The 27987-nt window shown below is 42.9% G+C and overlaps 1 protein-coding gene across 2 annotated transcripts in view; it reads right to left on the bottom strand.

Annotated features, from left to right (window-relative positions):
* Positions 1–24860, bottom strand: part of LOC121307120 (ubiquitin-associated protein 1-like) — a 28244-nt gene extending 3384 nt beyond the window's left edge. Inside the window, exons 1-6 of one of the 2 annotated variants that reach the window (XM_041239252.1) lie at positions 24691–24860; positions 9016–9062; positions 8404–8528; positions 7303–8136; positions 5007–5210; positions 2689–2790 (exon numbers count right to left, since the gene is read on the bottom strand). In XM_041239252.1, coding sequence (XP_041095186.1) covers positions 2689–2790; positions 5007–5210; positions 7303–8136; positions 8404–8528; positions 9016–9055 — 1305 coding nt within the window. In that variant the 5' untranslated portion in view covers positions 9056–9062; positions 24691–24860. Of the gene's footprint in view, positions 1–2688; positions 2791–5006; positions 5211–7302; positions 8137–8403; positions 8529–9015; positions 9063–24146; positions 24318–24690 lie in introns of those variants that run through there. The other variant, XM_041239258.1, reaches the window with a different exon arrangement.
* Between the last annotated feature and the right edge of the window lie 3127 nt (positions 24861–27987).

Genomic DNA, 27987 nt, shown 5'->3' with positions numbered 1-27987 from the left:
AAAAGTGCCTCCTATTTTCTGTTCTGAATGCCCCTTTGTCTAACCTCCATTTGTGACCGCTGGTTCTTGTTTCTTTTTTCAGGTTGAAAAAGTCCCTTGGGTCGACACTGTCAATACCTTTTAGAATTTTGAATGCTTGAATTAGGTCGCCACGTAGTCTTTTTTGTTCAAGACTGAACAGATTCAATTCTTTTAGCCTGTCTGCATATGACATGCCTTTTAAGCCCGGAATAATTCTGGTCGCTCTTCTTTGCACTCTTTCTAGAGCAGCAATATATTTTTTATAGCGAGGTGAACAGAACTGAACACAATATTCAAGATGAGGTCTTACTAGTGCATTGTACAGTTTTAACATTACTTCCCTTGATTTAAATTCAACACTTTTCACAATGAATCAGAGCATTTTGTTGGCCTTTTTTATAGCTTCCCCACACTGTCTAGATAAAGATATTTCTGAGTCAACAAAAACTCCCAGGTCTTTTTCATAGATTCCTTCTCCAATTTCAGTATCTCCCATATGATATTTAAAATGCACATTTGTATTTCCTGCGTGCAGTACCTTACACTTTTCTTTATTAAATGTCATTTGCCATGTGTCTGCCCAGTTCTGAATCTTGTCTAGATCATTTTGAATGACATTTGCTGCTGCAACAGTGTTTGCCACTCCTCCTACTTTTGTGTCATCTGTGAATTTAACAAGTTTGCTTACTATACCAGAATCTAAATCATTAATGTAGATTAGGAATAGCAGAGGATCTAATACTGATCCCTATGGTACTCCACTAGTTACCTCACTCCATTCTGAGGTTTCTACTCTAATCAGTACTTTCTGTTTTCTACATGCAAACCACTCCCTAATCCATGTACATGTGTTTCCTTGAATCCCTACTGCGTTTAGTTTGAGAATTAATCTTTTGTGCGGGACTTTGTCAAAAGCTTTCTAGAAATCTAAATAAACCATGTCATATGCTTTGCAATTATCCATTATCGATGTTGCATCCTCAAAAAAATCAAGCAAGTTAGTTAGACACGATCTCCCTTTCCTAAAACCATGTTGACTGTCTTCCAGGATATTATTATAGTTTCCATAAGTTTGCATCTGTAGTTCCCTGGTTCAGTTTTGTTTCCCTTTCTGTGGATCAGTATTACGTTTGCAATTTCCCAGTCTGTCGGTACCACCCCTGTGTCAAGAGACTGCTGCATGATCTTGGTTAGCGGTTTGTAAATAACTTCTTTCATTTCTTTGAGTACTACTGGGAGGATCTCATCCGGCCCAGGGGATTTGTTTATTTTAAGAGCTCCTAGTCCCTTTAACACTTCTGCCTCGGTTATGCTAAAGTTATTTAAAACTGGATAGGAACTGGTTGACATGTGGGGCATGTTGTCCGTATCCTCCTTTGTAAAATCTTGTGAAAAGTAATCATTTAATGTATTTGCTTTTTTTTTCTTCATCTATGATTTTGCCATTTGTATCTCTTAAACATTTAATCTCCTCTTTGAATGTTCTCTTGCTGTGGTAATATTGGAAAAACATTTTGGAATTGGTTTTAGCTCCCTTAGCAATGTTCATTTCTATTTCTCTCTTGGCCTTTCTAACTTCCTTTTTGACTTGCGTTTGCAGTTCTGTGTACTCTTTCTGCGTACTTTCTTTTTGGTCCTTTTTTAACGCTCTGTAAAGTGCCTTTTTTCGCTGAATATTTTTTTAAATTGATCTGCTAAACCATTTTGGCAATTTAGTTTTACATTTAGATTTGTCTATTTTAGGGATGTAATTGTTTTGTGCCTCTAGTACTACATTTTTGAAGAACAGCCATCCTTTTTCTGTGGATGTTTTCTCTATTTTACTCCAATCTACTTCTGTTACTCTCTGTTTCATACCTTTATAGTTTTCTTGTAAACCTTAGCTTTAGTCATTACTTTTGGGGTTTTAAAAAGCACTTCAAATGAGACCATGTTGTGGTCTGAGTTTGTTAGTGGTTCTCTAACCTCTGTTTTAGTTATTCTGGCTTTGTTATTTGAAAAGACTAAATCAAGACATGCCTCCCCTCTAGTCAGTGCCTTGACAAATTGTGTTAGGAAGCAGTCATTTGTCATTTCCACCATTTCAATTTCATCCGTCGTGCTCCCCACCGGATTTTCCCATTTTATATGGGGGAAGTTGAAATCCCCCATTAGTATGGCTTCTCCTTTGCTACACGCATTTCTAATGTCATTGTATAACAAATTATTTTGCTCAACGTCTGAATCTGGCAGTCTATAGTATGCTCCTATTATTATGTACTTTGAATTTCCGTTATTCTGACCCATATTGATTCGGCTTTATTTTCTTTGTCCAGGTTTAGCACAAATGATTGAGGGAAAACAATCCTTGAGCTGTGGAGCTCCATTAGTACCAACTAGAATTCACTCAGTTCCAGTAAAAATTCAATTTCAGTTCCCATCATGGGCACATCCAGACCCAAGACTTTATTCCTACCTAGCCCTACCACAGGTTGAATACAACACATCTCAGACCCTAACCCTGACAGCCCAATACTGACAGGACTCCAGTGTGATACTGAAAACTAAGGCCTGTATTATCCCCTATGGACAATCTGCAGGTAAATAATCCCTTCCTTAGTAAATGTATAACACGGGCCAATCGCCCACAGTGGAAAAGCGAGGCCCTACTGCAGCTCCGACACTCACCTTCTCCTCCGAACACTGGTACATCTCCAGACACTCCTCCACAGCGCCGGCCTCGAAGCCCCTCTCACACAGCCTCCCGTGCACAAAGAGATAGTCCAGCACCTGCAGACCAAGAGCAGGACGGGTCAGACTGGAGGCAGAGGTACAGCCTGACCCTGGAACAGAGGGGGTACAGCTATTCTGAAAGTGTGAGCCATACTTCCACCCGCTTCACCTTTGAGAACAAGGCCACTCATGGATTTGAAGATTATAATATTGATTATCATGATGTATTTACATAGAGGTAATTAGACTGTTTTTTCTATGAACAGATACATCAGATTTGGGTGAAATCTTTAATGGGATGTGTTTTGTGAATATAATGCAAGGACAATGGCATCTGATAGAATGGTTTGTAAGCATGACAAAATGAATGTGTGAAAAAAGACTAGAGGTTACAAAGTGAAATGAGAACATACAAGATATGGCTGGATGCTCATTTTTGACTGGACACAACAGAGAATCATAGAATACGACTGTGTACCAAATGTAAAGATTATACAGGCTAACTTCACTATAACGAACACAACAGCAAGAACGGATTTCATCAAGAGAACTTAGCCCTATTAGAACGATCACTTTCCAGGATTGATCGGATACAATGATCCCAGTACTGACTGACACTGGACTTTCTCCAATAAAAACAAACACCATGGTTGGCTAATTCAAAGATAAGGCTGATTCAAAGATAACCTATTGTAGTGTGACTCATGCGTGACTTACACAATCGCTCCCTGTGCGCCATCTTCACACAAACTGTAACCAGGCAACGGGTGTGAGGAGGCAACTGCAAACTGTGCACCGAGAATCACAACAATATGGAGCGATCTATACGGGATATTGTTTTCAAGGGAAAGGACGTGCAATTACTGTATTCAGCATGCAAGTGGACATGCTTTCCTTTAATTTATTATGTTATGTTTTGATTTAATCATACCATTTAAATGTTGATCAATGTGAAGTAATCTTCATAAAAGTGCTATATATATATATATATATGTTCAAAAATTGATGCTGCAAATTGCCAAACCCTGTTATAGTGAACACCCTGATACAAGCAACATTTCTCCATGTCAGATGGGGGTTTGTTACAGTGAAGTTTGCCTGGAAGTTCAATGTGCTCTGTCTTTTTAGGTCAAATTCCCCTTTAGTAAAGGCACCCTTACATTTTGCCCAAGCAGTTTTCATGACACTGGAAATAGGAAGCCATCTTCTCAAATGGTTTATGCAACATGAGAAGTTGAAAAGGCAGCAGCAGATTCAGAGAAACATCCCCCTTACAGCAGCACTTAACAATGAGAACTGACGATGGGTTTGTGTCGACATGTGACACCAGCAGTGTTGGGTGCATATTCTGACTCTGAACTGCTGCTTTGCACTGAATATATAGTTTTATTTGGGGTTATGGTTCTTCTAACAATAGAAATAGTCAAATAAATGGTGAAACTACAGCATCTATAAATGCTTAGATTCCATGTAGGACTGTCACTTAAATCGCAGCTAACTTCTGTGATTAACAAGTTCGTTTTTTGGTGTATTCATTTTTTTAACGCATGTTAATTGCACTCTTGTCTTGTCTCTGTTCGCGTACTGTAATTAACTTACTGCAGCACCATTTTAGTGCGTGCCAGGACTGAATGAGTGTCGTCATCCTTTGAATATAAAATTAGTCACAAAACCGCATTACATAGCAAAGCACTCTAACTGAAGGACTTGTGAATGGGACGTTTATTTATTTATTTTTTTTAACTTTGACGGTTCACTGGATAGAAAGAGGGTTACTTGTATCTACTGTCACAGTGACTTCCAGTATCACAGAAGTGCATTAGTCTGCTGTAGCGTCTGCATGCTGAACATGCTTTCACTTCTCAAAACACACTAGCAGTTTTTTCTACAGACAACAACAATACAACCACAAATGAAACCTGTCAGATTGAGAGCACTCTTTGAAATTCAGGATCGCTGCAAACCCATGAATCAAGCACAATTATTTGAAACAATATTATTTACAATTATGGAGGATAAAACCGTTACTCAGTGAATGTTTTATTTGGCAACTTCAAGCTATTAATAAGATAGTTCTTTATTATTATTAGCAATGCTGTGTGTGTGCGTGTGTGTGTGTGTGTGTGTATATATATTTCTTTCTTTCTTTTCCCCCAGGAGTGCTTTTTGCTCATGTCTCATAAAACTTTAAGGTCCAACTTGTATTGTCACGGTGGACAGTTATACATACAGTCCCAGGACTGGATGAGGTGCTGAAGTGCCTGCAGCTTTACCTGCTCCAAGCTCTGACCCCGCTTCTGCATGGCTCCGATGACGCTCTCGTAGGAGTAGCCCATGCTGACGATGGTCTCCACACACTGCCGCTCGCTGGGGGACAGGGCCAGTAAATGACTGCAGTAATCACCCAGCACAGCAGGGGGAGTTGCTGCAGCCACCGACACAGCTTCAGCAGCACCAGCTGCTTTCAGGGAGTTTGACTGGAAGGGGACACAGTTTGACAGTTAAAACTATTTTAGTGAAGTATCAAACAGAGGGCCCTCAATCACACATTACCAGAAGGTACAAGAGTAAGAGTTTATAGCAGGGATGGGTCAGTGTCATATTTGCCTTGTTCTCAGCTAATGTTAACAGATCCACGCTTGAGTTCCCTGTAATGACGGCACACTGCAGCCGCTGCGACTAATATGACTTAATATTAGCAACTCAATGACTAATAAGAAAAATCAAGATGCTTAGAAAGGAGTCTAACGCAGGACTGCAGTTAATATAAACATCTACTGTTGACTTTCTGTGAATAGATGGAGTAACGTCAGCATTTGCACTGACCATTAAAAGTACAACCAGGTATGTTTCCTGTCTGAATTATTTACAGCTTGTTGGCCAGGTTACAATATTTGCACTATTCAGATTATTTTATGAATGTTATTATTTGTTGGAATTAAACAGATGGAGAACATTTAGGTTGCTATAGGATACGTTTTATTTTATTCTAAATACAGCAAAAACTGGTACTGTTTTGTACTGTACAGCATTATGCTTTTGTAGGTTTAACTGGAAGAGATGCGTATTGTGACTTTGCTCTCAACTGTGTCTTGGTACAAGTTTCAAAGAGTTCTGTTTTTAATTCAGTAAAACAAGAGAAACCTGTGCCTAAGGAAATCAAGACCACTGAACAAAGAAACCTCGTCTCGGACACTTAGTACACAACCCGGCCGGCTCCTCTGAAGAGTAAAGGTGAAGTTTAGCAGCTTACACGGTGATGCTGTCTGCTTGCACTACACAAAAGGATTTGCCTTGGGAGCGCCAGAGCAGGGACTTGCATTCGGGTCATCGAATTCACAGAGATGCTGGACCCCGTGTATTCCAACAGAAACTATTCAAACATTCCTATCCCTAGTTTACCTAGTTTATAGCCAAATGCAATAGGTCTACAGGAGGCTAGGGCAGTACCGTGCAAAATCACCTTAGTTAAAAAGTTACCTTAACCTCTGAATGAGGATCCAAAAAAAAGACAAGACAGCTTTGAGCTTTCACCCAATCACTAACCAACATTAAAACAGCTGCTTTTAAATGTTTCTATTTTTTTTTTTTTAATGATGGAATGAACACAGCAGGGGTGGAAATAAGACTCCTATTACATATCAGATTGACCCACTCCAGGTTTTACTAGGAGCTTGATTATCCACAGTGTATAGGCTCAGATGTGTCTCAATAAACTCACATGTAACATATCAAACTGCTATGCAATGGGAGTCTTATACCATCCCTGACACAAACACCAACCTGTGCTAATAGGATACTGATTAAATCATCCCTGTTTACAAATCAACCTTACTACTCGTGTGCCAATCCCTGCATCTCAAACAGTCACCTCCACATTAACATGTATACCCTGTTCTGAGAGGTACAGCACTGAATATTAAAGTTAGTACAAGGGCACATCCAGTCAGCATGGGTCACCGAAATGTAACTGCATCCCAGGTCAACTGTAAGATTTATCATGAAATCAACCAAACAGGAGAAGTACACACTGCTCAATTTTATTAGCTCTTTAGTAGTTTGGACATATTTTGGTAGTGCTGTCCTCAGCAAGACAGCACAGAAACATTAACTTAAAATACTTTCAAGCACGATCAGTACTGCATAGTCATGCAAACAGACCCATGTGCCTATACTGGGGTAGAGGCCGTTTCTTTGAAAAAGCACAATCCTTTGGCCTCGTTTATACTGGTATTCCCGCACACCTGTCTCCAAGTGTAAGCTCCTCCATGGTTTAAGAGAAGTGTAAATGCAAGGCCTGGGGGCCAAGACATTTATAAATCTGCTGTGCTACATATCAGCAAAGTACTATTTGACAGCAACATTGACAAAAGAGCACATTAAAGCCTTATGACTGGACTTCTAACAGATTTGAATTGTTTCTCTTCAGCTCTTATCTAAAATAGTCCTGCACACAAGCCCATGCAATTATCCCGCATATAAGAGCACTCCTATTTCATAATCTCATGGGCCTATTTAAAGGATTATACGGTAAACAGAAGAAACCGGCTGCAGTGCAACAAGTCAGACCTGTGTGGCGGCCCCGTTCTGCGTGTGCCCGGCCAGCGAGGAGGGCTGTGTGCGAGGAGGATCCCCCTGGAGAGAGTGCAGTGGAGGCTGCCCATTGGACCTGCCGTGCAGCAGGGCCCCCAGCACAGAGGCGGAGGTGCCGTTGGGAAGGCCGGGGCCCCTGGTCACTGCGTCCGCGGTGCTGTAGCTCTTGTGGTTGTCGTAAGCCGGGGGCAGCTCATCCTCGGACTCTGAGAACTTGGGGAAGGAGAGGGAGCGGATGTTGCAGGGAAAGGCAGCGAGTGGCCCCCTGGGCCCCAGGGAAGAGCAGGAGATGTGGCCCCCAGGCTCATCCAGCTGCAGCAGTGTTACCAGGCCATTGGGTTTGTGGAGGTGCTTGGAGATCAGGGGTTTGGGTTCGCAGTCTGGGTCAGGCTGCTTGGGTGGGCTCACAGCTTGCAGCTGCAGGATGCTGCGGAGCTCCTCCTTATCGTTGATGGTCTTCAGCTCCAGCTTGTCGAAGGGGTCCTCCTCACACTCGAAGTCGGCCAGGTTGAAGCCGCTGTTGTGCTGCGGCGGGGGGCTAGGCTCTCTGTGCCGGGGGCCTGACAAGCTGGGGGCCGGAAGGGGGGTCAGGATGTCGTTGTGCCGGAGTCCCGCCATGACTGGGTTGATGGCGGGAGGGGGAGGGACTGGCAGGGCGGTCTGGGAGGAGTCTTCTCTGGCTGAACCCGTCTCTGAAGCTTGCTGCTGCCCCTCCCCCGACGCCTTCAGCTTGGCACGCTCCTGCGCCACTCTGATCCGATCCAGCTCCTCGGCCCACTGTATTGTCCGCATCTCCAGGGAGAAATCATACTGAAGCACAGAGAGAGAGAGAGAGAGAGAGAGGGGAGAGAGAACTGAGCTGTCTTTCCACATCCCTCAGGAAATTAGTTTCAGTTACAATCACTTGAAGAGTTAAGGAGTTCACAGCACAGAGCAACCGAGAGGCATCATTACGAACAGGAGAAAACAGACTTGGAGACGCTGGTCACGGTTCCAACACGGTAACCTAGAAACGCTTACATCCCATGCCAACATGTCTACAATCACGCTTTTGTTTTGTTTTATCAATTCGCTTACCTGTGATTCACTGAGCAGGGGGGCACAGTCAGGCACACAGAAGCCAATGGGTAAGCCTACTTTACCAGGGCTCCTGAACTTATCTCCGATTTTAAAGGAAACATCCTCCAGGTAACTGACTGGCCCTGGAAGGGAAGAGGCAATGGAGTCCAGCATCAAAACAAGAAGAAACATTTACAAATGGGTCAAACATTTTCAATATGCATGCAAAAACCTGGTCTTTAAATGTTGGTGTTTATACAGTAGTAACTATACATTTTAAACTGTAATAGTCAGTGTTTATTCCTAGTATAGTCCATTTGCAAATTTAGTGTAGACATGCATAATACTGTGGTCATTGCTTTTACACTCTCTCGGGGCGGTTCTTGTTATGGGTTGTCTGAGTGGTTACCATCATAGCCAAATATCTTCAAATAAAATATATTGTCATTAGGAAAGAAACGGAATCTATAGCAGCACCTCGACTGCACAGGATTGTTTTAGCAAGACACACTGCTGGGACTCGGCAGGGTGAGACCTGTCACTAAAAGGTGTTCAAAGCTACAGAGAATACCAAAGACACAGAGAAAAACAAATGTCAGTGACCACTTTTCAACACACACACACACTCACCAGTGTTATGAATATCTGATCCCGACTTCCTTGAAGCCATTTAGAATCTGAGAAAACAAAAGGCAGTTTATGACATGCGAGTATACTTTGTATAGTTACTTATACATTCAAATTGGGTAACAAGGGAAAAAACACATCTTGCAGATACATTCTGTAACCTAACAAAGATTTTTATAACTGACACTCTCGCACAGTGGTTCCTACTGGCAATGTATTTAGCTATTGCATGGATGGAAATCAGACTGCATAGCAGGTACACCCATTCCAGGTTTTACTACAAGCTTGATCAGCCACAGTGTATAGGTAACAAGCTCACATACACTTGGCTAATCAAGATTGTAGTAAAATCTGGAATGGATCAAACTGCTATGCAATAGGGGTTTTACTTCCATTCCTGAACTGGATTACCACAACATTTATAATCAACTCTGTTTATACTGAATAAAATATGGTGGAATCATCTAAATAAACAACTGCTATTTCAACACTAGAACAGCCGGATCTTCGAAACACCTAGAACCGCCACACGGGTCACTTTGACCCGCACATTTTTAAACTGCTTCGTTATGAAAATGAAAGACATACTATCGGATACAACTGAAAAGTTGTGTTCATGAACATCACATATAAAATTTGCATCGCAGAAACTCCGTATTTAAATAGAATGCATAAAATGCTTTATTTTTATAATGAGCGCATATACAGCATGAATACAAAACAGTGAATAAATATAATAAAATACACATTTCAAAAGAAATGGGTATGTACATATACCCGTGTACAGGTGTAAATGGGTATATGTACACACAAAACTATAAATCCGAAATCACTGTTTCTAACACTACCTAAAAATAAAATATAACACCACTTCCGGTATGAAGGCTGCATTGTACTCTATGGAGGAGCGTACGCGTCTGCCAGCTGACTGTGCCTGCATCCAGGAGCTGTGCTGTAAACAGACGCAGTTCCATTGAACACTGTTGTGTAAACAAGTGTAAACTGGGACATACAAACCTGCAAAACCACCTTTTTTTTTTTTTTAAAGCAATATAAAAAAAGAAATATAACATATGTTTCATATTAGGCACACAAGTTGTTATCCTACCTGTCATTTCAGTTTGCTGTATGCATCTGAGTGCAGCTTGCCGTATTCCAATCAAAATGACAACTTTCAAGATTAAATATTTCCTTCTGATATATTCCCATTGCATTTCTGGAACAAAACGAAGGATTGCTGTCTCCCAGATACATTGAAAAATAAAGTATAGGCTTTCACTGAGTTGGCATCTTGGTGCAATTGTACAAATCTACAATCATAGCAATCTCTGTCTCGTAGTCATCTACAAAGTCTTGTAATGCATGGGTCAAGCTGACCTACGTGGCGGGTCTAGGTAGAACTGTTTATAATGTTATTATTTTTGCAGTTCTGGCTTTTAAACACTTATGATATTGAATTCATATATTTAGCTAAAGACAAAAACTGACACACACATATGATTTACAAACAGCAGAGTAATGAACATTTGAAATCCAAAATGGGCCAAACTGACCCGCATGGCTGTTCAGTGTAAGGAAGTGGACAGAGATTCTGATGTAAGCTGGACTCCTGGCTGATCTGACAACCTGTGTGTGTCAGTGAATGGTTCAGTACTGGCAGGTCAGCAGCAGACCCCTCTGCAAAACCTACCTAGACTTATTTGTGTTTATTTGTTTTATCCTGAAGGGGGGGGGGGGGGAATCAAAATCCAGAGAACCAAGTCGTGGCATGTCACAGACTTTAGATAAAATATTCACGCAGATATGATATTTTTTATTCTGTCAATCCCTTTCCCTTCGTGGGAGAGCTACGATATGCAGCAGTATTAACAAAATGTAGAGGATGTAACCTATTCCTTAAATGGATGCTATCACTCCGGTGTCCAAACGACCCCATCCAAAAAAATAAAAACCAAGGTATAAAGGATCTAAACATTGTGGAAAACAGTACGTTCCCTCTTACTGATGACAATTAGGTGGAAAGTACACAGGCTTCACTACAGAGTAAAAAATGTTTGCTGTCTGACCTATTTGGCATACATACAATAAAGGCATCTTTAATTTGATACATGCTACAGTTAATTAACAACTAATCAAATACTGCGTTCTTATTTTTAAGTCCTGCAGAGCCAATGCAGAGTAAGGCTTTCTCTAGCTGTCTTACTAACAGATTTTGGCAGATATACATGCAATATTTGAGGGATTCCATTCAGAATGACAGCAAACATCATAAAAATGGAATAAAAATAGAATCTGAAACTCATTAAGTGACCTGCTTCAAGTGACAGAGCACTACAGTACTGGAGCATGCACATGTACTGTACAGTACAGACAGAACCACTTGTAGCTGAACACTTCCAAACGGTATTTACCTTTATAGGTGAGCCCTGCCTTACACACACACCCAGTACACAGCACCAAGCAGCTCCACTCAGCTCTGCACAGCCTCTCACCCACACCCAGTACACAGCACCAAGCAGCTCCACTCAGCTCTGCACAGCCTCTCACCCACACCCAGTACACAGCACCAAGCAGCTCCACTCAGCTCTGCACAGCCTCTCACCCACACCCAGTACACAGCACCAAGCAGCTCCACTCAGCTCTGCACAGCCTCTCACCCACACCCAGTACACAGCACCAAGCAGCTCCACTCAGCTCTGCACAGCCTCTCACCCACACCCAGTACACAGCACCAAGCAGCTCCACTCAGCTCTGCACAGCCTCTCACCCACACCCAGTACACAGCACCAAGCAGCTCCACTCAGCTCTGCACAGCCTCTCACCCACACCCAGTACACAGCACCAAGCAGCTCCACTCAGCTCTGCACAGCCTCTCACCCACACCCAGTACACAGCACCAAGCAGCTCCACTCAGCTCTGCACAGCCTCTCACCCACACCCAGTACACAGCACCAAGCAGCTCCACTCAGCTCTGCACAGCCTCTCACCCACACCCAGTACACAGCACCAAGCAGCTCCACTCAGCTCTGCACAGCCTCTCACCCACACCCAGTACACAGCACCAAGCAGCTCCACTCAGCTCTGCACAGCCTCTCACCCACACCCAGTACACAGCACCAAGCAGCTCCACTCAGCTCTGCACAGCCTCTCACCCACACCCAGTACACAGCACCAAGCAGCTCCACTCAGCTCTGCACAGCCTCTCACCCACACCCAGTACACAGCACCAAGCAGCTCCACTCAGCTCTGCACAGCCTCTCACCCACACCCAGTACACAGCACCAAGCAGCTCCACTCAGCCTCTCACCCACACCCAGTACACAGCACCAAGCAGCTCCACTCAGCTCTGCACAGCCTCTCACCCACACCCAGTACACAGCACCAAGCAGCTCCACTCAGCTCTGCACAGCCTCTCACCCACACCCAGTACACAGCACCAAGCAGCTCCACTCAGCTCTGCACAGCCTCTCACCCTCACCCACACCCAGTACACAGCACCAAGCAGCCCCACTCAGCTCTGCACAGCCTCTCACCCACACCCAGTACACAGCACCAAGCAGCTCCACTCAGCTCTGCACAGCCTCTCACCCACACCCAGTACACAGCACCAAGCAGCTCCACTCAGCTCTGCACAGCCTCTCACCCACACCCAGTACACAGCACCAAGCAGCTCCACTCAGCTCTGCACAGCCTCTCACCCACACCCAGTACACAGCACCAAGCAGCTCCACTCAGCTCTGCACAGCCTCTCACCCACACCCAGTACACAGCACCAAGCAGCTCCACTCAGCTCTGCACAGCCTCTCACCCACACCCAGTACACAGCACCAAGCAGCTCCACTCAGCTCTGCACAGCCTCTCACCCACACCCAGTACACAGCACCAAGCAGCTCCACTCAGCTCTGCACAGCCTCTCACCCACACCCAGTACACAGCACCAAGCAGCTCCACTCAGCTCTGCACAGCCTCTCACCCACACCCAGTACACAGCACCAAGCAGCTCCACTCAGCTCTGCACACCCACACCCAGTACACAGCACCAAGCAGCTCCACTCAGCTCTGCACAGCCTCTCACCCACACCCAGTACACAGCACCAAGCAGCTCCACTCAGCTCTGCACAGCCTCTCACCCACACCCAGTACACAGCACCAAGCAGCTCCACTCAGCTCTGCACAGCCTCTCACCCACACCCAGTACACAGCACCAAGCAGCTCCACTCAGCTCTGCACAGCCTCTCACCCACACCCAGTACACAGCACCAAGCAGCTCCACTCAGCTCTGCACAGCCTCTCACCCACACCCAGTACACAGCACCAAGCAGCTCCACTCAGCTCTGCACAGCCTCTCACCCACACCCAGTACACAGCACCAAGCAGCTCCACTCAGCTCTGCACAGCCTCTCACCCACACCCAGTACACAGCACCAAGCAGCTCCACTCAGCTCTGCACAGCCTCTCACCCACACCCAGTACACAGCACCAAGCAGCTCCACTCAGCTCTGCACAGCCTCTCACCCACACCCAGTACACAGCACCAAGCAGCTCCACTCAGCTCTGCACAGCCTCTCACCCACACCCAGTACACAGCACCAAGCAGCTCCACTCAGCTCTGCACAGCCTCTCACCCACACCCAGTACACAGCACCAAGCAGCTCCACTCAGCTCTGCACAGCCTCTCACCCACACCCAGTACACAGCACCAAGCAGCTCCACTCAGCTCTGCACAGCCTCTCACCCACACCCAGTACACAGCACCAAGCAGCTCCACTCAGCTCTGCACAGCCTCTCACCCACACCCAGTACACAGCACCAAGCAGCTCCACTCAGCTCTGCACAGCCTCTCACCCACACCCAGTACACAGCACCAAGCAGCTCCACTCAGCTCTGCACAGCCTCTCACCCACACCCAGTACACAGCACCAAGCAGCTCCACTCAGCTCTGCACAGCCTCTCACCCACACCCAGTACACAGCACCAAGCAGCTCCACTCAGCTCTGCACAGCCTCTCACCCACACCCAGTACACAGCACCAAGCAGCTCCACTCAGCTCTGCACAGCCTCTCACCCACACCCAGTACACAGCACCAAGCAGCTCCACTCAGCTCTGCACAGCCTCTCACCCACACCCAGTACACAGCACCAAGCAGCTCCACTCAGCTCTGCACAGCCTCTCACCCACACCCAGTACACAGCACCAAGCAGCTCCACTCAGCTCTGCACAGCAGCACCAAGCACCCACACCCAGTACACAGCACCAGCAGCAGCTCCACTCAGCTCTGCACAGCCTCTCACCCACACCCACTGCACCAAGCAGCTCCACTCAGCTCTGCACAGCCCTCACCCACACCTAGTACACAGCACCAAGCAGCTCCACTCAGCTCTGCACAGCCTCTCACCCACACCCAGTACACAGCACCAAGCAGCTCCACTCAGCTCTGCACAGCCTCTCACCCACACCCAGTACACAGCACCAAGCAGCTCCACTCAGCTCTGCACAGCCTCTCACCCACACCTAGTACACACACCAAGCAGTTCCACTCAGCTCTGCACAGCCTCTCACCCAAGCAGTACACCACCAAGCAGCTGGCACTGCAGCGCCTGACAGAAAGGAGCAGGAACTCAGCTCTGCAATCGTATTGAACTCTCTTACTGTACATTTTACTTACTTAAAAGTTGACACAAGTTCCTAGATGCTTAACAGTATTGTACTTGTTTTGTAATGAATCGGATTGTCATTTTGCTTTAGGAATGTCACGATTCTCATGTGTGACTTTCTTAGAGTTTGAACTACAATGTAGTAACCAAATTACACTAGAACCTATCATGCAATATCATATATGGACCACTGGCATGTCTCATTTACACATACTGGTAGCATTTGAACAGTACTGATCAAGATGGAAACTGATCAACGGTACAATGAGTTCCAAGCAGGACAGAATAGAATCAGTTACATATAAAACACTGGCGCTAGAAAAGACCAGAGGGATGCTGCAAACCCAGAGGCAATTGGGAATGCACTTTCACCTTTTACATGCTAGCTGTCACTAAGATCACATTGATTATTACAGTTAAATATTCACAGTTTATGTGCACACCTCTTTTTCTTGTTCTGTTCTGCTTTTACATGCAATTTCAGCACAAAAATTCACTGCATGTCTTAAATATATCTGTGCAGTATTTCACGCTGGTGTTTGTATTCACTGCATTGGAATCTTTGTATATCTGTAGTATTACATGCTGGTGTTTGTAAAACATGCATGTCAGCACAAAATCTGTGCAGTATTAAACTGCTGGTGTTTGCATTCACATTGACTGTCTTTGTATATCTGCACAGTATTACATGCTGGTGTTTGTGTTCACTGCATGTCTTTGTATATCTGTGCAGTATTACACGCTGGTGTTTGTATTCACTGCATGTCTTTGTATATCTGTGCAGTATTACACGCTGGTGTTTGTATTCACTGCATGTCTTTGTATATCTGTGCAGTATTACACGCTGGTGTTTGTATTCACTGCATGTCTTTGTATATCTGTGCAGTATTACACGCTGGTGTTTGTATTCACTGCATGTCTTTGTATATCTGTGCAGTATTACACGCTGGTGTTTGTATTCACTGCATGTCTTTGTATATCTGTGCAGTATTACACGCTGGTGTTTGTATTCACTGCATGTCTTTGTATATCTGTGCAGTATTACACGCTGGTGTTTGTATTCACTGCATGTCTTTGTATATCTGTGCAGTATTACACGCTGGTGTTTGTATTCACTGCATGTCTTTGTATATCTGTGCAGTATTACACGCTGGTGTTTGTATTCACTGCATGTCTTTGTATATCTGTGCAGTATTACACGCTGGTGTTTGTATTCACTGCATGTCTTTGTATATCTGTGCAGTATTACACGCTGGTGTTTGTATTCACTGCATGTCTTTGTATATCTGTGCAGTATTACACGCTGGTGTTTGTATTCACTGCATGTCTTTGTATATCTGTGCAGTATTACACGCTGGTGTTTGTATTCACAGTGTCTTTGTATATCTGTGCAGTATTACACGCTGGTGTTTGTATTCACTGCATGTCTTTGTATATCTGTGCAGTATTACACGCTGGTGTTTGTATTCACTGCATGTCTTTGTATATCTGTGCAGTATTACACGCTGGTGTTTGTATTCACTGCATGTCTTTGTATATCTGTGCAGTATTACACGCTGGTGTTTGTATTCACTGCATGTCTTTGTATATCTGTGCAGTATTACACGCTGGTGTTTGTATTCACTGCATGTCTTTGTATATCTGTGCAGTATTACACGCTGGTGTTTGTATTCACTGCATGTCTTTGTATATCTGTGCAGTATTACACGCTGGTGTTTGTATTCACTGCATGTCTTTGTATATCTGTGCAGTATTACACGCTGGTGTTTGTATTCACTGCATGTCTTTGTATATCTGTGCAGTATTACACGCTGGTGTTTGTATTCACTGCATGTCTTTGTATATCTGTGCAGTATTACACGCTGGTGTTTGTATTCACTGCATGTCTTTGTATATCTGTGCAGTATTACACGCTGGTGTTTGTATTCACTGCATGTCTTTGTATATCTGTGCAGTATTACACGCTGGTGTTTGTATTCACTGCATGTCTTTGTATATCTGTGCAGTATTACACGCTGGTGTTTGTATTCACTGCATGTCTTTGTATATCTGTGCAGTATTACACGCTGGTGTTTGTATTCACTGCATGTCTTTGTATATCTGTGCAGTATTACACGCTGGTGTTTGTATTCACTGCATGTCTTTGTATATCTGTGCAGTATTACACGCTGGTGTTTGTATTCACTGCATGTCTTTGTATATCTGTGCAGTATTACACGCTGGTGTTTGTATTCACTGCATGTCTTTGTATATCTGTGCAGTATTACACGCTGGTGTTTGTATTCACTGCATGTCTTTGTATATCTGTGCAGTATTACACGCTGGTGTTTGTATTCACTGCATGTCTTTGTATATCTGTGCAGTATTACACGCTGGTGTTTGTATTCACTGCATGTCTTTGTATATCTGTGCAGTATTACACGCTGGTGTTTGTATTCACTGCATGTCTTTGTATATCTGTGCAGTATTACACGCTGGTGTTTGTATTCACTGCATGTCTTTGTATATCTGTGCAGTATTACACGCTGGTGTTTGTATTCACTGCATGTCTTTGTATATCTGTGCAGTATTACACGCTGGTGTTTGTATTCACTGCATGTCTTTGTATATCTGTGCAGTATTACACGCTGGTGTTTGTATTCACTGCATGTCTTTGTATATCTGTGCAGTATTACACGCTGGTGTTTGTATTCACTGCATGTCTTTGTATATCTGTGCAGTATTACACGCTGGTGTTTGTATTCACTGCATGTCTTTGTATATCTGTGCAGTATTACACGCTGGTGTTTGTATTCACTGCATGTCTTTGTATATCTGTGCAGTATTACACGCTGGTGTTTGTATTCACTGCATGTCTTTGTATATCTGTGCAGTATTACACGCTGGTGTTTGTATTCACTGCATGTCTTTGTATATCTGTGCAGTATTACACGCTGGTGTTTGTATTCACTGCATGTCTTTGTATATCTGTGCAGTATTACACGCTGGTGTTTGTATTCACTGCATGTCTTTGTATATCTGTGCAGTATTACACGCTGGTGTTTGTATTCACTGCATGTCTTTGTATATCTGTGCAGTATTACACGCTGGTGTTTGTATTCACTGCATGTCTTTGTATATCTGTGCAGTATTACACGCTGGTGTTTGTATTCACTGCATGTCTTTGTATATCTGTGCAGTATTACACGCTGGTGTTTGTATTCACTGCATGTCTTTGTATATCTGTGCAGTATTACACGCTGGTGTTTGTATTCACTGCATGTCTTTGTATATCTGTGCAGTATTACACGCTGGTGTTTGTATTCACTGCATGTCTTTGTATATCTGTGCAGTATTACACGCTGGTGTTTGTATTCACTGCATGTCTTTGTATATCTGTGCAGTATTACACGCTGGTGTTTGTATTCACTGCATGTCTTTGTATATCTGTGCAGTATTACACGCTGGTGTTTGTATTCACTGCATGTCTTTGTATATCTGTGCAGTATTACACGCTGGTGTTTGTATTCACTGCATGTCTTTGTATATCTGTGCAGTATTACACGCTGGTGTTTGTATTCACTGCATGTCTTTGTATATCTGTGCAGTATTACACGCTGGTGTTTGTATTCACTGCATGTCTTTGTATATCTGTGCAGTATTACACGCTGGTGTTTGTATTCACTGCATGTCTTTGTATATCTGTGCAGTATTACACGCTGGTGTTTGTATTCACTGCATGTCTTTGTATATCTGTGCAGTATTACACGCTGGTGTTTGTATTCACTGCATGTCTTTGTATATCTGTGCAGTATTACACGCTGGTGTTTGTATTCACTGCATGTCTTTGTATATCTGTGCAGTATTACACGCTGGTGTTTGTATTCACTGCATGTCTTTGTATATCTGTGCAGTATTACACGCTGGTGTTTGTATTCACTGCATGTCTTTGTATATCTGTGCAGTATTACACGCTGGTGTTTGTATTCACTGCATGTCTTTGTATATCTGTGCAGTATTACACGCTGGTGTTTGTATTCACTGCATGTCTTTGTATATCTGTGCAGTATTACACGCTGGTGTTTGTATTCACTGCATGTCTTTGTATATCTGTGCAGTATTACACGCTGGTGTTTCTATTCACTGCATGTCTTTGTATATCTGTGCAGTATTACACGCTGGTGTTTGTATTCACTGCATGTCTTTGTATATCTGTGCAGTATTACACGCTGGTGTTTGTATTCACTGCATGTCTTTGTATATCTGTGCAGTATTACACGCTGGTGTTTGTATTCACTGCATGTCTTTGTATATCTGTGCAGTATTACACGCTGGTGTTTGTATTCACTGCATGTCTTTGTATATCTGTGCAGTATTACACGCTGGTGTTTGTATTCACTGCATGTCTTTGTATATCTGTGCAGTATTACACGCTGGTGTTTGTATTCACTGCATGTCTTTGTATATCTGTGCAGTATTACACGCTGGTGTTTGTATTCACTGCATGTCTTTGTATATCTGTGCAGTATTACACGCTGGTGTTTGTATTCACTGCATGTCTTTGTATATCTGTGCAGTATTACACGCTGGTGTTTGTATTCACTGCATGTCTTTGTATATCTGTGCAGTATTACACGCTGGTGTTTGTATTCACTGCATGTCTTTGTATATCTGTGCAGTATTACACGCTGGTGTTTGTATTCACTGCATGTCTTTGTATATCTGTGCAGTATTACACGCTGGTGTTTGTATTCACTGCATGTCTTTGTATATCTGTGCAGTATTACACGCTGGTGTTTGTATTCACTGCATGTCTTTGTATATCTGTGCAGTATTACACGCTGGTGTTTGTATTCACTGCATGTCTTTGTATATCTGTGCAGTATTACACGCTGGTGTTTGTATTCACTGCATGTCTTTGTATATCTGTGCAGTATTACACGCTGGTGTTTGTATTCACTGCATGTCTTTGTATATCTGTGCAGTATTACACGCTGGTGTTTGTATTCACTGCATGTCTTTGTATATCTGTGCAGTATTACACGCTGGTGTTTGTATTCACTGCATGTCTTTGTATATCTGTGCAGTATTACACGCTGGTGTTTGTATTCACTGCATGTCTTTGTATATCTGTGCAGTATTACACGCTGGTGTTTGTATTCACTGCATGTCTTTGTATATCTGTGCAGTATTACACGCTGGTGTTTGTATTCACTGCATGTCTTTGTATATCTGTGCAGTATTACACGCTGGTGTTTGTATTCACTGCATGTCTTTGTATATCTGTGCAGTATTACACGCTGGTGTTTGTATTCACTGCATGTCTTTGTATATCTGTGCAGTATTACACGCTGGTGTTTGTATTCACTGCATGTCTTTGTATATCTGTGCAGTATTACACGCTGGTGTTTGTATTCACTGCATGTCTTTGTATATCTGTGCAGTATTACACGCTGGTGTTTGTATTCACTGCATGTCTTTGTATATCTGTGCAGTATTACACGCTGGTGTTTGTATTCACTGCATGTCTTTGTATATCTGTGCAGTATTACACGCTGGTGTTTGTATTCACTGCATGTCTTTGTATATCTGTGCAGTATTACACGCTGGTGTTTGTATTCACTGCATGTCTTTGTATATCTGTGCAGTATTACACGCTGGTGTTTGTATTCACTGCATGTCTTTGTATATCTGTGCAGTATTACACGCTGGTGTTTGTATTCACTGCATGTCTTTGTATATCTGTGCAGTATTACACGCTGGTGTTTGTATTCACTGCATGTCTTTGTATATCTGTGCAGTATTACACGCTGGTGTTTGTATTCACTGCATGTCTTTGTATATCTGTGCAGTATTACACGCTGGTGTTTGTATTCACTGCATGTCTTTGTATATCTGTGCAGTATTACACGCTGGTGTTTGTATTCACTGCATGTCTTTGTATATCTGTGCAGTATTACACGCTGGTGTTTGTATTCACTGCATGTCTTTGTATATCTGTGCAGTATTACACGCTGGTGTTTGTATTCACTGCATGTCTTTGTATATCTGTGCAGTATTACACGCTGGTGTTTGTATTCACTGCATGTCTTTGTATATCTGTGCAGTATTACACGCTGGTGTTTGTATTCACTGCATGTCTTTGTATATCTGTGCAGTATTACACGCTGGTGTTTGTATTCACTGCATGTCTTTGTATATCTGTGCAGTATTACACGCTGGTGTTTGTATTCACTGCATGTCTTTGTATATCTGTGCAGTATTACACGCTGGTGTTTGTATTCACTGCATGTCTTTGTATATCTGTGCAGTATTACACGCTGGTGTTTGTATTCACTGCATGTCTTTGTATATCTGTGCAGTATTACACGCTGGTGTTTGTATTCACTGCATGTCTTTGTATATCTGTGCAGTATTACACGCTGGTGTTTGTATTCACTGCATGTCTTTGTATATCTGTGCAGTATTACACGCTGGTGTTTGTATTCACTGCATGTCTTTGTATATCTGTGCAGTATTACACGCTGGTGTTTGTATTCACTGCATGTCTTTGTATATCTGTGCAGTATTACACGCTGGTGTTTGTATTCACTGCATGTCTTTGTATATCTGTGCAGTATTACACGCTGGTGTTTGTATTCACTGCATGTCTTTGTATATCTGTGCAGTATTACACGCTGGTGTTTGTATTCACTGCATGTCTTTGTATATCTGTGCAGTATTACACGCTGGTGTTTGTATTCACTGCATGTCTTTGTATATCTGTGCAGTATTACACGCTGGTGTTTGTATTCACTGCATGTCTTTGTATATCTGTGCAGTATTACACGCTGGTGTTTGTATTCACTGCATGTCTTTGTATATCTGTGCAGTATTACACGCTGGTGTTTGTATTCACTGCATGTCTTTGTATATCTGTGCAGTATTACACGCTGGTGTTTGTATTCACTGCATGTCTTTGTATATCTGTGCAGTATTACACGCTGGTGTTTGTATTCACTGCATGTCTTTGTATATCTGTGCAGTATTACACGCTGGTGTTTGTATTCACTGCATGTCTTTGTATATCTGTGCAGTATTACACGCTGGTGTTTGTATTCACTGCATGTCTTTGTATATCTGTGCAGTATTACACGCTGGTGTTTGTATTCACTGCATGTCTTTGTATATCTGTGCAGTATTACACGCTGGTGTTTGTATTCACTGCATGTCTTTGTATATCTGTGCAGTATTACACGCTGGTGTTTGTATTCACTGCATGTCTTTGTATATCTGTGCAGTATTACACGCTGGTGTTTGTATTCACTGCATGTCTTTGTATATCTGTGCAGTATTACACGCTGGTGTTTGTATTCACTGCATGTCTTTGTATATCTGTGCAGTATTACACGCTGGTGTTTGTATTCACTGCATGTCTTTGTATATCTGTGCAGTATTACACGCTGGTGTTTGTATTCACTGCATGTCTTTGTATATCTGTGCAGTATTACACGCTGGTGTTTGTATTCACTGCATGTCTTTGTATATCTGTGCAGTATTACACGCTGGTGTTTGTATTCACTGCATGTCTTTGTATATCTGTGCAGTATTACACGCTGGTGTTTGTATTCACTGCATGTCTTTGTATATCTGTGCAGTATTACACGCTGGTGTTTGTATTCACTGCATGTCTTTGTATATCTGTGCAGTATTACACGCTGGTGTTTGTATTCACTGCATGTCTTTGTATATCTGTGCAGTATTACACGCTGGTGTTTGTATTCACTGCATGTCTTTGTATATCTGTGCAGTATTACACGCTGGTGTTTGTATTCACTGCATGTCTTTGTATATCTGTGCAGTATTACACGCTGGTGTTTGTATTCACTGCATGTCTTTGTATATCTGTGCAGTATTACACGCTGGTGTTTGTATTCACTGCATGTCTTTGTATATCTGTGCAGTATTACACGCTGGTGTTTGTATTCACTGCATGTCTTTGTATATCTGTGCAGTATTACACGCTGGTGTTTGTATTCACTGCATGTCTGAGCTGAAAATTACCTGAATTGTTCATCCTGATCCTGACTAGCATTTCATTTTTGCAATCGCCTAATTTAATGTTGTGCTTGTGTGAAGATGTGAAGAAGATTGCTCATCGGCATCTCAGCCATCTAATTCTGACTACGAGTACACAGTGACCGAAGCAGTTGCAAGCAGTAGTAATGCACAAAAACACAACCATAAAATACATTCTTATATTTGAATGGGAGATAAAGTATCTGTGGCTTATCGAGACGGCAAGATGTACTGTGTGTGAAAGAGCTGCTCTGGGCCAAAACAAAAAAAAAAAACGGATGTAGTTTTTCAAGAATCTTCGCTTAAAAGACACGGCGATGCTGTTGCTGTTATTGGAATGCAGAAAAAATATTAAAACACACGTAGGTGAAGCAACAAACAGTGTTTAAAATCCTGTCTTGTTGTCATGTGAACATCTGTGTGTCTGTGTTTATATGTGTATCTATACACAGACAGGGATTTAAAACTACTACAAGCCATAGAGTTTAAACGTTCATAAAAATTGACCCTAATGCACATCCCTGGAGTTCATTAGCCTTTGTGTTAAAATGTACATTTGATGGATAGGATGCAAAACTTTGGGCATGTGCGTTTCAGGAAGAAAAGCTAGCGCGACCTCGGAGTGAGAAAATGCAGAAGCCCTTTTCTTTTACTCGAGTGCCAATCCTCAGCGACACCATGTCACCCTGAGCTGCAGGTCTCAGGTCAGGCAGAGCACAAACCTCTGCATTGAAATCACAGCAGCAATGCATCCTCTGGCACATTCTGTACTCAAAATGCAACACAGCAATAAACACAACCTGGATATGTTCATGTCAGCTGCTGAAGTACAAGCTGTTTGCTATTACAGCCTACATTTCATTTGTAGAATTTCTAGTTCAGCCAGTGGTTTTCTTTTAAAGCGTATTGATTCACAGGAATTTGTAGTTTTGTTATAAATCCTTGGACACCTCAAACGATAGTATGGCTAGTGACCCAGCATTACCTAGCGAGAACACCAATAAGTACATGCCAACATCGCACTTTAACAGGAAAACAGAGACTGTGTTCTACCATTTCAAGCCACAAAACAAAAGCGAAATCGATTTGAAATTTAAAGTACTGATGTTTTCACATGTTCCTCTAGCAATACCGAACTTGAGATGGGATTTTCCTTCTTGAGATTCAGATGGCATTTTACATGCCCGTACATTCAAGATATGTTTTACCATGTTTCACTGATTTTACATGAATGGACAGGTGGATATTTCATGCGAACCAATTAAATGACTCAAACAAATCACTTGTTTAATCCTGTTTACAAGATTAAAAAGTAACCACAACTCCCGTTTCAGCTAGAACAAGGAATTATTAATATCGCGGTTATTCAACGTTAATGCACCTGGGATGCAATCTCTTGTATTTGCATTCTATTGCTAAGAATTGATTTCATGTCTACATACCGGCAGTTTCATGTATACTCGTGTACTTCAAACCCACGAAGGAGGTGCAACTGATCCAGTAACAATCCCAACCAGAGAGTGAAAAACTCCGAGCTTTACATGTAATTCTCTCACAAGTAACTCTTCTGTCTTCTCGAAGCGTGAGTGGATGAACAAACGCACTGCCGGAGTTACCAAGCATGTCAACTAATTCAGCAACAACCTCCAATTATATATAGCTACAGACAGCAAGCAGAGTACAGCGGGGTGCATCAAGACCCAAACCACCCCAGCCTGCGTCAGACTGGAGATAACTGCCCTGTGACAGTGACACTAAACCCAGCTGGCTTACCGCCTGTGTCTGCCAACGCCTTGAAACGGTGCTTAAAACATTCAAACCCATTTCAATGCGGTTCTGTGGCACCGGGCCTGCTGTATCACCCCACACCGCTGTCTAGCAGTTTATACAACTGACACAGCGAGCCCGGGACCCGGGTCCAGTCCTATTATTGCTGCGCTCTATGGTCCCTTCATACTGCCTGTCGCCTCTTTCACACCATCTTACCTCTTTCGACCGCTTCGTGTGTGTCTGAGGGGGTGCTTCTGGTTTCCTCCGCGCTCTTCTTTGAAACTCCGATGAAACAGGTTTTAGTGAAACCCAAATCTACTTCCTGCTTCGTCGCGGCACGCCATCTTGTTTCAATATCCCCTGCTCGTTCCTGTCTGACGTCACCGCGGAGGTCAGGTGGCGTGCCTTGCTGGCGATGACGCGATGCTCTCCGCTCTTGCCGGAGGGCACTTCATGTCAGCTCCTGTCAGATGCTGCACGATGTTCATGTGAAGGTTACAATAGTGTTAATCACGCACAGGCGTAGATTGACCAGGCTGAAACCAGCATTAAACGCGAATGCAGCGCTACTCCTGACGTTAGTATATGTTTCTAATCCGCAGCACTGACTGAGACCAGTGGAGAGCATACAGATCTGCAATATCCTTCATCGACCGTACGTGTAAAAATGTGATATATTGCTTCACCTTGTATTAACGCATCGTGAGTTGCTCTAATCTATTGCTTCATTTTATTTACATGGTTAAAGTGGGTAGTTACACGAAGTGACAGCATGTAAAAAGTTAAACAGAATTATTATTTGTTTATTTAGCAGACTCCTTTATCTAAGGCGACTTACAAAAGCTAAGGCATGTGAACTGTGCATCAGCGGCAGAGTCACGAACAACGTCTCACCCGAGAGACGGAGCACAAGGAGGGTAAATGATTTGCTGTGGGCCACACAATGAGTCAGGGGCTAAGGGGGGATTTGAAAGAGGAAACTCCTGGTTATAAGCCTGTTTCTTTAACCGCTGGACCACACAGCCTCCTATACAGAATATGCACTCTGTCGTGCTAACAGCTGAATGTACCTTTTTAAACCCATGGTTAAATGTGCATTGATAGGTTTCCATCTGTAGCGTTCATTTGGTAGAAGCAGTCTGTGCTAGTGACACATGCCAGAGGTCTATAGGGTAATATCTGTCTTACAGGATCGGATGTGACATGACAGGTTTTGCTGTAATACACAATACAGCAGGATCAATTGATGTCACTTGCAACAAAATATGTTGTAACTGTGTGGAGAGACAGGCAGACAAAACAGTGGAACAATATTTATTTTTTGTTTAATAAGTACATTAATACTGTCGTAAGTAAACAGTGGAGGGTTGTCATGATATTTCATCCATGGAGTATGATCATCGGTATGAAGATTCAGCTCTCGGTACGATTATTGTCAGCTGTCTTTTACATTGCATTCTGTATTCTCTTCGTTTCAGTGTTCCTGTTATCAATCTGCAGATAAGCTTGAACGAATGTGCTAACCAAGGGGTTAAACCCACTGAAGTACTTCTTGTTAGCATTAGCAGTATTATGACATAACAGCATAAGAACAGTTACAAACCAGAGGTGACATCAGGCCAGTCTAAGCTCATTTCATCCCTTCACCACTCACTGTGTGAAAGAGTCTCCTTCCCTCTGTCCTAGCTCTGTCCCCACTTCATTTCCACCTGCGTGTCCTCCTGGTTTATGCACTGCTCTTAAATAGCTTTGGGTTATCAATGTCTGCTCCTCCATGGTTCTTCTTTGTTCCAGGCTAAAGCGATGCACTTCTTGCAGCCTGTCTTCGCAGCTCAGTCCTTTAAATCCTGGGACTCCTCTCCAGGGCCGCAATGTCCCTGGTGCTGCGAGGACCAGATGTGAACACAGTATTCCAAGTGCGGTCTCCCTAGTGCATTATACAACCTCATCTTGGATTTGTGTGCTATTACTAATAACCATTCTCTCGTGTTCTTTTCTGTATAATGATAATAAATCCAGGGTATACCGACAGTATTTTTCAAGTACAGTGCAGTGGATTCAATTAACAACCGCGTGTTCCTGGTATCCAGTCATTTCTTGTGGTGTCGGTAGGTCACATGAGCTAGACCACTGGAGACTGGCGTGAAACCGAGCTACAGCACAGGAACTGGTTCTGTACCAGGAATTAGCAGCAAATTTTACTTCAATTGTATATCTGTGTGTTCTTCCAAATTAAAGTATTAAATACAAGCAAAGTACCAAAAGATCTCAAGAAAAGACAGGCCAATGACAAGCTAAGCACTGTTGTAAATTGATTCATTTAAACAAACATGGGACTCAGCAATTAAATATGTAATGACTGTCTGACCATCGCTGGGATTGAAAAAAGAAAATAGAGGTCAATAAAATGTGTTTAAAAATGAATATGGATTGGTAGATGACAGGTCCAAAACTAATCACAATCATAACAATGTGTTAAAAATAGGTATTCAAAACAAGAAAAGCTGTCCTCCCTCACATTTACCATTGAGCTCCAATCAATGACAATTAACTGCTGCATTGAGTGTGTTAAAAACCGATTGAAAGATTATTATCCTCTCATCTGGGGTGCTGGCATTGTTACTGGCGTAGCAAGGTCGTAAACTGGCTTTTCATTGTCACTGCCCTGTGTGTTATTTAGCTGATCACACTGCAGTTTGATATTATTGTGTAATCCTATTTCCTATGCCTTGTTTGGTGAAAGCCCCTTTCCATTGGAATTTCACTGGAGGGTTGCTCCATGACTCACTCAGTTGCAATATCACAGCCCAGTCCTCACATGCCATCTCTCTCATTGTTTAACTTCCACAGCAGTGAAACGCACTCAGACACACCCAGCACAACACTCAGTCTCCTAAGAATCTGCCTGTGGTTTTTTAATGATAAAGTTAGAAACCCTATTAGACTTTTTTTTCTTAAATTTGGTCCCTGGCACATGTGGTTATCATATATCTGTATAGATTATTACTTTAACTTGGCTTTTATTGTATTTATTTTTTGCTTTAGACAATTAAACCATGTTGACTTCCCACAGTTCTGTTTCTTTTATCCAAACGTGGCTTGACAGCCCCCTGCTGGCCATAGCGAAAAACTAAACATTTAAACTGAAAAGTGAATTTTTACTTTTTTTAAGCACATAATAAAAGCTCAGTTGAGTTAAAACAAATTAAATTCCTAGCTCATCTCAGTCCTACCAGCACAGTAGCACACCCCAAAACAGCTCCTAAAGGAACATGCAGCTGTCACATGAAGGCAGAGAGAATTGTCCAGGATGGGATTACACGTGTTGCCTTAGGTAAATGCTAATCGTGGTCTATGAAAGCAGTGTCCCTGAAGGAATGTCAGGGGTTAACGCTGTTGCCGCTGTTTAAATAAGTTGATAATCCTTACCTGTGATACACTTCCATTCACCATGCAGCTGTCAGATGTACAGGTTTGAAGGAAACACGACTCTTCACTCTAGTGTAGTGCCTG

This window comes from Polyodon spathula, chromosome 2 (genome assembly GCF_017654505.1).
Source record: "Polyodon spathula isolate WHYD16114869_AA chromosome 2, ASM1765450v1, whole genome shotgun sequence".
In the NCBI taxonomy this organism is placed as follows: Eukaryota; Metazoa; Chordata; class Actinopteri; order Acipenseriformes; family Polyodontidae; genus Polyodon; species Polyodon spathula.
Note: the sequence above shows the minus strand (reverse complement) of the source record. Positions and strands in the feature narration are given on the sequence as shown.